This window comes from Corvus brachyrhynchos, unplaced genomic scaffold (genome assembly GCF_000691975.1).
Source record: "Corvus brachyrhynchos isolate BGI_N302 unplaced genomic scaffold, ASM69197v1 scaffold62, whole genome shotgun sequence".
In the NCBI taxonomy this organism is placed as follows: Eukaryota; Metazoa; Chordata; class Aves; order Passeriformes; family Corvidae; genus Corvus; species Corvus brachyrhynchos.
Genome location: NW_008236629.1, coordinates 1240208 through 1252729, shown reverse-complemented (window position 1 = coordinate 1252729; position 12522 = coordinate 1240208). Strand labels below are relative to the sequence as shown.

General features: G+C 37.7%; 1 protein-coding gene across 2 annotated transcripts in view; it reads left to right on the top strand.

Annotated features, from left to right (window-relative positions):
- Positions 1-12522, top strand: part of ABCC8 (ATP binding cassette subfamily C member 8) — a 73150-nt gene that overhangs the window by 43210 nt on the left and 17418 nt on the right. For both annotated transcript variants that reach the window (XM_017726595.1, XM_017726594.1), the window contains 8 exons: positions 2881-2979; positions 3780-3864; positions 4529-4609; positions 6615-6752; positions 9109-9234; positions 9917-10016; positions 10616-10863; positions 11411-11571. In XM_017726595.1, the coding sequence (XP_017582084.1) occupies positions 2881-2979; positions 3780-3864; positions 4529-4609; positions 6615-6752; positions 9109-9234; positions 9917-10016; positions 10616-10863; positions 11411-11571 (1038 nt within the window). The remainder of the gene's footprint in view (positions 1-2880; positions 2980-3779; positions 3865-4528; positions 4610-6614; positions 6753-9108; positions 9235-9916; positions 10017-10615; positions 10864-11410; positions 11572-12522) is intronic.

Here is a 12522-nt window from a genome sequence, read left to right as displayed (position 1 = left end):
AGGTTTATTAAGGCACTGAGATGCATATATGAATGTCCCTTAACTAGTTGTATTTTAATTGACCTTGATGTAGTGGGCCTCCTGGATGATAAAATGAAATGTGAAAGTAGAGATTGTTTAAACTTAATAATCTGTCTTTGCAAAATCACAGAATCACTGAAAGAGTAAGGTTGAAGGGACCACAGGAGGTCATCTGGCCCAACCTCCCTGCTCAAGCAGGGCTATCCCAGAGCACATTGCACAGGACTGTGTCCAGATGGTTCTTGAGTATCTCCAGTGAGGGAGACTCCACAACCTCTCTGGACAATCTGTTCTGTTGCTTGGTCACCTGCGCTGTAAAGAAGTGAATGTTGTTTCTTTTGACACTGTTGTTTCTGATGAACTAATCTCATTCATAATTGGTAAACCAGCTTGATTCTGTATTAGACAAAGCTCATAGTCTCCAGGGAGTTCAGGGAAGGTTGTCCTTATTTATTGCAAGGCTGAATTTTTCTGTCTGCATTTCTGTGATAATTAAGAGCCTATGGTTAGTCTGTTGTGTTATCAGAGGGGAAAACATACACTCCATTGATGAAAACACGTGGTTATTTATGCAGTCTGGGGACAGGAAGCAATCACTTCCACCCACTGAATAAATCCCTTGTATGCCTTTGTCTGCTAAGCCATTGGTTTGCATTCAGTCCTAAAACTCTGAAACCTTATGTATGTTCAAGGCAGATTTTCAGAGCAAGTCTTGCACACTTCATGGCAGAATATTTTGTTCTCTAGATTTTTAGCCACAAGTTTCTCACAGTTTCAGTAACAATTGTTAGATTGTCTCTTTACTGTGAGCAGTACTGTGGACATGCAATAGATTTCATATATGTGAAAAAGAAGTTTGCAAGCACTTTCAAGCTTTTTGTTTATGTCAAAATATGATCTGATATGTCATCGTAGTGTCAGTTTGCAATTAGGATTAATTTAGAGGAACTTCCTAAATCCTCAGTCTGTAATCAGTTTTGGCAAGCTCATTGCTTGTTGCCAAGTTCCTTGCAGTAATGAATTCTCACTGATGTCCTAAAAGCAGAATGTAATCCAACTGCAAGTGGTATTCCCAGACATTGTTCTGGTTCTCAGCATGGAGTGCATCACATTGCCAGGGCCCATATCTTCACTCAACCAAAGAACACTTTGTGCAAAAGTTGTAAAAGCTTTTTCCTCAAAACTTTGCTGCTATTTTTCAAAAACTAAATTAGCAGTAACTTTTTGGTCACATTGAGAATTAAGAGCTGCAAAGGCACAGTTTCAAGCAATGAAAAGGAGGGGAAGGGAATATATCTTCACCTTGGAATGCTCAGAGCAATTTTTTTCTCAATTATTGGGATGAAAATTTCATACTAATTGAAAAAATGCTTCTCTCTTGAGGCAGACCTGAATGCTCTTTGAATTAGATTTTGGAGCTGCAGCCTGGGCTGCCTAAGGGATATTTTCTGTCTTTTTTTTCTTTTGTTTTGCTATTTCTCTTTCATTTTCCAGTAAAGAAAATACATAAAGCATAATTGAATTCTAGTGAACCATCATAAATTTCAACTTGGAAGCATGTTAGCAGAAGAGTGGAATTGTGTGTTTTTTCAGGTCATCAATAAAAATTGGATCCTATCTTGGTTTCTAAACAAGCTTGGTAAAACCTTAAAAAAAATGAGCAGGGCAAATGACCTTAACCTATAAAGATAAATAAAATGTACTTTGTCAAGTCATAGTTTGAATTGCTTTCAGGTCCAACTAGAAATAGGCTGCCATAATGGCTGTCTAGCAGACAAAGGCCACGTTTGGGGTGAGAGGTCCTGTCTTTTTATTGGATTAGCTCAGAGCTAGGAAGAAAACAGATATGCTTTTAGGCATATGATCCCCTTTTGGCCCTTTTCTGGAGAAAGGCTGGTATACCAATGAGTTTTCCAACAGTATCAGTTGCTCTGATAAGAGTTGTTCCCTTTCTCCCAGCTCTGCCTTACTGGGGTCCTTAATGCATCACAGACAACAAAAGCACAAATTCTCTAGTAGGCAGATACTTTCCTTTTTAAATAGCAATAATAGTAATAATAATTATTTCTATTAAATTACTGGGATCCTTAATGCATCACAGACAACAAAAGCACAAATTTTCTAGTGGGCAGATACTTCCCTTTTTAAATAGCAATAATAATAATAATAATTATTTCTATTAAATAATACGTGCATGGTAAGTGACATCCTGTTGACTGTCGCTGGTAAATTGTCCCTTCTGATGGTACATTGAGGGCCATTTCACTGGGGGAAATTTAGCAGATTTTTTTTGTCCGTGTTCTCTTTTCTTGCCTTTATAGGCATAGAATAATGTACTCATTTTCTTTCTAACTCTAGTTCTTTTCTTAGAATGGGAAAAATAATTCCCATTCTAGATAGAGGGAATTGCCTTTGTGCATATGTGGAGTTGTTTGGATCTTTTTCAAATACTTGAAAAATATCTTTCTACAGTGTCCCTCCTGAAATGTGTTGCCTAGCTAGTGATCTGCTACACAATTAAATTTTTTTATTCATTTATCCAAACAGAGCTGGGATTCAGTCTTTGGTAATTTTCTTCCTAACACCCACTCTGCTCTAGAGGCAGCTTTATTAAGCTAGACTCTCCAAACCCCACTTTGGAAAAGAGGGAACAAAGGGAAATTCAGTTGGGTAAACAGTTTCAGTATTCTCTTGGAAATTTATTAGTTTATGTATTTCCTTGATGGAAATTGTCCTAAAGAAAGAAATTAAATATTCTTCAAGATTTATTACTAGTTTCTTCATTTACAAGAAAATGGTTTCCAAAAGCACCAGTTGCACTGGTAAGCTGGGAACTCTTGTGTTTGGTTTTTTCCCCAGGAAAAGAGGCGCAGTAGCTTATGCATCGCAGAAGCCTTGGCTGCTCAACGCCACAGTGGAAGAGAATATCACATTCGAAAGCTCTTTTAACAAACAGAGGTAACAGGTTCCAGCACTGTTGTGTTTTACTCCCCTTTTCCATAAATATTGGGGTCATGTGAGTCACACATGAGTGCCCATCTCCCTGTAGGAACAAACCTATTGCACCTGCCTGAATGTGACAATCTCCCCCTTTGACCATGTTTTTCCTGAGTGACACAAGGGACAGGGTTTGTCTCACTTGAACTCAAGTGTACAAATGTTTTCATTTCCAAGGACCATGTTTGTTTAGCATGCAGTATTCTCACACCTGGTTGACTAGTTTTCCTCTCCTGGAAGGACATCACCTGTTTGGAAGTGGGAGTGTTGTTTGTAAAGAATTAATGGACTGCCTTTTTATTCAGTATAAATGCCCACCAGATGTTGTAAAATATTTACAATCAATTGCTGGTATTCCATTCCCCCACCCTTAAAAAAAGTGGTTGACTATGTATTTGCATCCTATACTCATTTTTTTTCTGTCATCCTTGGATATTGAAACAAGAAATAAAGGCCCTAGGCATGAAAAACAACTGCTAAAAAGTAGCAATATACCTTGGAAGAAGTTACGTTTGTTTTTCCTGGCTTTAACTATTTAACATTTTTATTTGGGAAGCTGACCTAAGATCCTTTTTCTTAGCTGAAATATTACTTACTTGCCTGTGATTGAGAGAGATCCCATTAGAACAATTAGTAGCTAACAAATATGTTTTCCACCATGTGATTTTTTCCAGCTGGTTAAGTTTTGTTCCTCTGCAGGTAGGAAATGTGCTTCTCCAGCAGTATCTGTGTGGATTTTGTTGCCTTTTTTGTTTCCACAGGTACAAAGCAGTAATTGATGCTTGTTCCCTCCAGCCTGATATTGACATTCTGCCTCACGGGGACCAAACCCAGATTGGAGAGAGGGTCAGTAAACAGCTACAGGCTTCTATTTTTGGTTTAAATATATGGAGGGGAGTTTATTATTTTTTTGCTTCTTAAAATCTTACAGGTTATTTGGCAACAAAGGTAATCTTTTAGTTAAGTGTGTGTTTGGGTCATTAGTCTGAAAGCTCACTGCTTGGTAAATATGGAAACACTGTCATTAATGTGAGGTGCAATGATTTAAATGTGCTGCTATCAGAATGTTTGACTATTCTGCAGCTGCTATTGCAGATATCCTGAGTTAACAGGACATTTTTTGGTTTCTTTAGAAGTAACATAAGAATAAATAATAATGCATAGATTTTTTTTTTTAGAGCCCTTTCATTTACAGAAGGGCAGGTGTTTAGTCAATGGCTTTATCATATCAGGGAAGATTAGGGAGTGACAAGAAAGGAAACAGAAGTCACAGATTTGTAAACAATTTACTCTAGCATATACTGGCACTGTCACAAACAAACAAAAGAACCCCCTAAATGCCCCCTAAAACACCACAGGGATACATTGAAGACCCACATTTTGGAAAAATTTCTCTTTGTTTCTCTGCCCAGAAAAGTCTGCTATGGATAATCCAGTCAGAATATAAATATGAATAATCAGTTGTTGTTTTCTTTAACTGTCTGATTGTTTCTCTCCTGCTTATCTCCAGGGTATTAATCTGTCTGGAGGGCAGCGCCAGCGTATCAGTGTGGCACGAGCACTTTACCAGCAGACAAATGTTGTGTTCCTGGTGAGTAGGTGCCCTTCTGTTTATGCTCCATGCAGATGCAGGAGATGCTTCTTCATTTAGAGTATTTCATGGGTCACACACTGCACATTGTGTTTTGCCAAGCCAAATGTGCACTGTGTATTTTATATCTGTTGTCAGCTAGCCTGCAGGTAGGAAGCATTTTGTAAATGCTGCAGGCAGACAGATAGGTATTGCACATTGAAATGCTGATGCTTCCCCTTTCAGTATATTGAAAATTCGCTTTGATCCCTGTTTTTATCTTTGGGTCTTAGAAATGTAATAGTTTCAACTGTATTCATGAAATTCATAAGCTGTCTCAGGCCTAAAATTAATGTTGTCTGGTGTCTGGCGTGTTTCCTTTCTGCAGCGAACTAAGCTGCTTTTGCACCCTGAACTGCCTGTTGTATATCCTGTCCCAGGTTCAGCTATAGAAAGAGAGTGGCAGCAGGTTCTAACAGCTTCACAGGTGGGAAAACAGATGCATCCTACACACTCACTTGTAGTGAGCTTGCTGGCTGTCCAATTTAGGACTTCCTTCTGTAGCTCCGTTTTCTGGAAGGTTTGAATCCAGCTGTTGAGACATCAATCACGGAGGATTAGAAAAGCTGTGCACATTAGATGTCACCCCTAAAAGAAAAGGAGGCTATTTAGACCTTTCCCTGATCAATCTGTGCTTGCTTCTTGTGTAGGGCATTTCCAGGCAAAGATCAGAGTGCAGGAGAGTAGGGAGCAGTTCGGTGAGGTGCTGCAAATCAGCAGATCCACTATTGGGCTGTAACTTGGTTTTTGCCCTTTTTGTCCTTCTGTGAAGGACACTCAATAACCTGCTAATAGCAGCAGGTTCTCTTATGGTTTGATAATGTAAAAACACCTTTATTTCCAGTATAAACTTTATTTCTAGCTATTAATATTTTCAAAATGATCAGGAATCCTATATGTTAATATTGGCAAATGCTCCGTTCTTTTAAGGCTGATGTTGTAAAGAAATGCTTGTGAAACTTCACTCTCACAAGTATAAATGTCATATAGGTGATGTTTAGGTCTGTGCCAGGTCACAGGAGTGCAGCAGCAGAGCTGACAACATCCTTGCTCAGCAAGCACAGTGCACACACAGTTGCACACACACTTTTGAGAGAAAATTCTGGATCATGAAGTTACTGTGTTTCAAAAGCATTTTCTAAGTGCTTTATGTTATGATGCTCTGGTTTATTAGAATCTAAGTGGTTGTATTTATCTTACTGCTGATTTCAGATATTTCTGATTTTTAAAAGCCTGGGTTTAGTGTAATATTATAGTATGAAATAGTAACTCTAAGTAAATCCTACAGCCAGTATTGCTATTGCAAGCAGAAATATCAAATCACAAGGTTTGTGATTCCATAAAAATAGGATTAGGTAAACAAGTTTGCTAAAAGATGGTCGAGATTAATTTATGCCTAAATGAATTGCATATAATTGATTGATTCAGTAAGATAATCTAGGTCTCAAATCAAACATCTGAGCTGAGTCATGGAAATGATCAATATTGCTCCTTTTGAGATTTTTTTGGTGATTCTTTGTTAATAGAGTATTGGTTTGTGAATAAAAAAAAGAGTCTGAAAGCAGTGATGTACAAGGGAAACAGAAATATGGTCCCTGTCCCTGTCCCTGGAGCAGCTATACAATACCTGCCACAGACCTACACTGGGGAGTTGCCTGGAGCCTGACAGAAGCCATGTTCTCCAGCTGTGTAGGCCATGAACACATCTGGGGAGAGCAGCAGGTCCCAGAAAACCCCAAAGAGTTGTAGCATTGACCCAGCTGGCATTACTGTACCTCTGAGTCCCAACAAAAACACAGTTGAAGGTTTGGTGTTCTGTTTGCTGTTCCTCAGCACAATTTTGATCTGATGGCCTCTTTTGTATGTCGATGTCGATGTAACTGGTTTTACTGGTATTAAAACCTGTCAGTTTCCTGAGATCCCGTAAGTTCTGGCTCCAAAAGCTGACCCCTTATCCTCATGACAGGATGATCCTTTTTCTGCCCTGGATATCCACCTGAGTGACCATCTCATGCAAGAAGGGATCCTGAAAATGCTGCGGGAGGACAAGCGCACCATTGTGCTGGTGACTCACAAGCTGCAGTACTTGCCTCACGCTGACTGGGTAAGGAACCTCTTCCCATTTTTTCTGAGGAGGCAACAACATGGCAGGAACATGTCTTGCTGCAAACAATGCTTTCATTTCATCTCTCTACCAAGTAATAGTTTAGTGAGAAGAAGTATACTAAAGATCTTTTGAAAATTAGCCAGTTAGGGATGCTGTAATTTTGAAATTCCTATCTTAGAATGCCTAAATAGGTTGGATTTTTGTAGAGCTGATACTTAATACTCTTATGAAAGCAGGTTGCATTTAAAATATACTGAGTATCCAAAAATATTAGTTATATTGGAAAATTTTGGCTAATTTTTTAAATCTCAGAACAGTGAAATGTTTGAGTTAACACCTTTGCCTCTGCTGGGATGTTACTAGGAATTTGTGCTATCAAAGGAAAAGATGCATTTATGCAAGTGGATATTTAGAGGTATGGAAATAAAAGGAGAAACCTAGTATTTCCCTGTGGTTAATACTAGTATATAGGGTATTAAGAATATTTTTGTCCTTTGTGTGTTGGCAAGATTTCAAGAAATTTTTTGTATTTGATTTTTCTGTTAGGTTTCTTTTTTATATCTTCTACTTTACAGAAAAAAATATGGAGGTATGCTTTCTATACCAGTTTGTAATTGGAAATGTCAAAGATGAAGAAGGAATCTTGAGGGGTTTGGATTCTTTTTTTTTCTAATTCATTGGTTCCCATTGGTCTTGCATGTAGTCCTGCAGTTCTCCAGTATCCCAGGTCCATGGTGATTGATGACTGCAGTTATACCTCCTAGCAGGACTTCTCTCTTTCATATCTTGCACAGACTGTAGCAGCAGTTTCCTGGTCTCTAGAAATAATAATATTTCAGCTGCTTCCTGAGCTTCATATTGGCTTGGTATAAAGTTGCAGATAGACATTCATCTTGTTCTGATCAGGTTTCTCATGGGCAGCATTTCTCCTTTATGGTCTCTGCTCTGACCTTGTCCCTCAGTTGTTTATCTTTAAGAGTTACCACTGTTCTCAACACAGTTCTGGTTTTCTGGTTAGTGTCTCTTGGGGTACAGGAATTTTCTGCTTTCTTCCCTCCCTATGAGGTCCATCTTAACAACTTTTTTTATTATTACATATTTGCAATTGTTTTTAAAGTATATACAGCTGTGGCCTTTCATCAGTATAATTGTTTTAATTTTCTTTGTGAATGTAAGACCCATTTCTAAATGTTGGTGTTTTATGAGATGTACAAAAACTGCTTTATTTTTATTGTCTTCTAGATGTGTATTTTTTTATGAAACATACTGTTTCAAATGGTAGCAAAGGAATGATTTGTATGATTTATAATTTAAAAATATTTATTACAAAATAGTTCATGTTTTTTTCCCTAAGTGTAGTTTCATTAATCCTTAGCAATTCTTACCCAGTGGAGTGAGGAGGGAATATTTATTTTATTAAGAAATTTTAAATAAAAATATAGTTTGAAGTATATGTCATGGTCCCGCTAAATCTTTTCAACAAAACCCTCAGAAGAATTCAAGGTTCAGTCCAATTGCAGGTTTCCTGAAAAAATTGATCACAAAAAGATCCTTGTTTGCTTTATTTTTACCTTCTCTCTGGTGTAAATTCTTAGCAATAAACAGAATAGATTATTTCCCCACCCCCTGCCCTTGGAAATTTCTTAGTTTCCAGGGAGAGAGAAAAATAAATAGTGCATTAACTCATTTTTAATGATGTGGGTTTGCAATCTGCATGCCTCATTTTCCAATTGTCCCTGTCAGATCCAGAGTGGCCATAGTTACTCTGTGTGTATAACATAGTTACACTGACACAAACCTGAAACTGCTCCCTGCAGACTTTGTCTTGCATATGTATTTTCCTTTTCCAAACTGTGTCCACTATTTATGCTTTTAAAGCTTTAGGGATTCAAATTCCCTAGCTCTTCCTTATCAGTCCATGGTATCAGAGAAGGAGCCATCATGCTCATATCTAATTGCCTGAATGAGGGCAAAACCTACTGCACTCAATGTCTTGCTAAAAGCTTTTTCCTTTTAGGAGGTAAGAGAGCTCTAAAATCTTATCTTGCTAATGACTTGTATTTAGGAAGAGTAGTGTGCCCCCCTGTCTGCCAACAGGGATCCCATTCCTCTTTCTTAAAAGCAGCCTTTTCTGAAAACACAGAGTGCAGAAAGTTTCTGGGTTTTCAGCATCTTGAATGAAAGGGATAGAGTCGAGAGATAATGTCACTGTCTTTTTAGAAGGCAGATTTTTTTGTGGAAATATTATTTATTTAAGAAAAGAGAAAATCCTGTCAAAGCACAGCAACATAGCTCTAAAATAAATAGACACACCCGACTATTTATCTCACCACTTGTGTTTCTGACTTTTTAGATAATTGCAATGAAAGATGGTAACATCCAGAGAGAAGGAACACTCAAGGACATTCAGAAATCAGAGACTGAGCTCTTTGAACACTGGAAGACATTAATGAATCGACAAGACCAAGAGCTGGAGAAGGTTTTTGATGGGCAGGGCAATCAAAATATGCAAGAAAACATCTTTTTTTGTGTGTCTTAGTTTGAAAGGATGAACACCAATTGACATGCTGTGTGTGATGTCTGACTTAATATGAATGTAGTATTAGTGTTACCATTATTATTTATCTCTTAAGATAAATTCCTTCATCTAGACATCTCATATTTCCTTGATACTGTTCCAATCCGTTCTTGATAGGAAGCCCTGTCAATATATTATTCTCTAAGGAATATTAAATAGGGCCATTTTAGGAAAAGCTTTGCTAATATTGACTACTGGTTTTGTAAATATACCTGAATTCAATCATTGCTTTGGGCTGAAGCTTTTCAGATGTGCCTATATCAAGTTCTTTAAATGATGATGTTTTGTCTTTCATACTTACAACACAAGAAGAATGCAATAGTAGTCTTAGTTCTTATTAATTCTGGGATAACTGTCCAAGCTGAGGTTCCAAGAGGGTTGGGATTGACAACCTGAAATTAATGTTAGGTATCTAATTTATGTCCTTTGGTTTTACACGGAGGTAGTAAATCAATCACTTATGGCTGCCTGCTGTGAGATTCCCACTTCTATTTTTCACTGAGTGGAAACAATTTTATCACAACTAGTAATTTTTTTTTTATTAATTCTCTGGTTAAAAATACATGAATTGCCCCTTTTTCAGGAAACAACTATTGAGGAAAACCCTGTTTTGGAAAGAACAAATCTCCGGAGGACGATGTATTCCCGGGAAGCATTGCTGAAAGATGATGAAGAGGATGAAGGTAAAGGGCACCCTTTGAGCCCATTGCCAGTATATTACTGTTTCACAGCTAAATTACATTAGAATGAATTAACACCATTCAAACTGACAAGAGAACAAATCATTTTTCATGTGGGTCATGATTTATAAGAGTGCAGTTTCCATTGCTTTGACCTCTGGACTAGAGTGATTGCAAGCGTTCACAAGTCATCCTTTCCTCCAGACTATTGGGTTTTTTTCTTATATGCGAATATGATTTAATAATGAGTGAAGAATTATATTAAACAATATGCTGGGTGAACCTCACCTGTCAATAGCTAAACACATTTGCTTAAGGTTTTACATAGGAAAGAGATTCCAGCTGGTTTTTATCAAGCCAGTACTTTCAAACTGCAAAAACATGGTTGAAGAAATTGATTACCAAGTGCTGAGGTTTTTTGCAATTTTTCAGTGTGCATAACCACTAACTTTAGCAGGTTAACACATGCAGGCCTGAGCAGGTAATTTCACCTTAAAGACACTCTTTATCCTGGCTGGTAAGACTTGGTTTGTAGCTGCCACTTGCCAGTTCCTTTAATATGTATGTCAGCATGGCTGTCCTTTTTTTCTTGCACCTTGCAGAAGAAGTAACAGAGAGTGATGATGAAGACAACCTGTCTTCAGTGCTGCATCAGAGAGCCAAGATGCCGTGGAGAGCCTGTGGCAAGTACCTGAGTGCAGCAGGGATCCTCCTGCTGCCCCTGCTGCTCCTGTCCCAGCTGCTGAAGCACACGGTGATGGTGGCCATTGACTACTGCCTGGCACTCTGGACCGAGCACGCCATTTCTATCAAGATAGAGCCAGAGACAAAAAACTGCTCCCAGTGCATGGTGGGCACTGCCTCATTCACCTTCCTCTGATGATTTAATGGGGGGTGTTCTCCCAATGTCAACCTCTGCTCCAAGATTTGTATGCAATGTGCTATTTTTCTATAAAAAAGCCACTCCAGAGTATTTTGAAGCTCACTGCATTTTTGCATACACAGTGCAGTAAAACGAAGTTAAGTTTGGTGTGTTGTTCTCCTTTTGCTAGATTTATTGTATTTTAGTCTGATTTACCTAAACCTGGGTCTCTAAAGTAATTTTGATATCATAGTTCTTTTTTTCTTTTCCCTGTACTGCTGCATTCTCCCAGCAACCTAGGCTTTTTATAGTATTCTGTGATTTAAAATTTCTGATTTATCACTTATTTTCATGCGAACACTTCCCTCTCCAAAGGATAACAAATTATGACTTTAGATGGGTTAAATCATGGACAGTTTAATTTAGGGAGCAAAAAGGATATACTCTTACATTTTTTTGCTCTTGTGCATGTGTGTTCACAATAATTTTTAAACATAATTTAAAGTGAATAATTGTGTTGCTCTTTGTTTCTTAGGAATTTGACCATTCTCCATATTCAAAAGTTTTCAGCGTTCTCTGCTGCCTTGGCATCGTATTATGTCTTGTCACATCAATAGCAGTGGAGTGGACTGGCTTGAAAGTCACCAAAAAGCTGCACTCTTCTTTACTAAATAAAATCATTTTGGCTCCAATGAGGTATTTCTCTGATTGTAACGCAAATTACATTGTAGTCATTTTGTCTTCTTTACTTCAAGGCAGTCTGCTAAGTGCACTTTTTACTAAGAAATGGCTGTGCATTGCATATTTTTTAAGATATCATTGAAAAATCACCAGGTGTCAAATTTCTGAGTAGTTTTTGAAAATGGTACCCAGGCTGCTTGAGTTCCTAGACACAAGTCAAATGCCTCTCCTGCCCGACTGTGGCTTCAGAGATTTACTTCCTTGCATGTTTAATTTCTCTTTGCTGTTTTTAATTAGGGAGAAAATGCAATTATTGATCAATGTGTTGTACAGATAATTCATTGCGTTCTTCATCATCTTAATCACTGGAAATATTTACTGTCAGGCAGTGACTGTGCAAGTCTAGGAAAGGTAATGAGCTTGGACAAGTGTCATTACAGGCTTCATTAGAGTACACTGGGATGTATTTTGTTCCAGCAAAGGAATGTTGTCTTCCATAAGTTTTTTTTTTCCCCAATGCATGAAAGGAAAGGTGTATCTTGATTGAAACCTGCAGCTCTAGGAAAAAAACCTTGCTAATTTTAAGCTAACTATATTTGACCGAGAAATCATGGAGAAATCACATACATGAAAAACCTCCGAATTTTTTTTTTAGGGTTTTTTTCAGGATAAAATTAGGCTTCAGGTTCCACATGAATTATGGAACAGCTAAAAGTTGCAGAGCAATAATGTAGTTTGCATTTTGCATATCCAAATGTCTTTTTATGTATTATTCTAGCAGTTGTTCTTCTTGTTACAGTTTTCTGTTCCCAGAAAGAGGCAGGACTTTGCGATTTAACTTTTTTTAAATTTTTCATTAATTAAAGGGGCTTCAAATTAAAATCTGAAAGGATTTTTTTCAAGTGTAATCCTGTGATGTCTGTGGCTTAGGCAGTAGAGGGAGCTGAGGACATGCTTGCAGTTGTA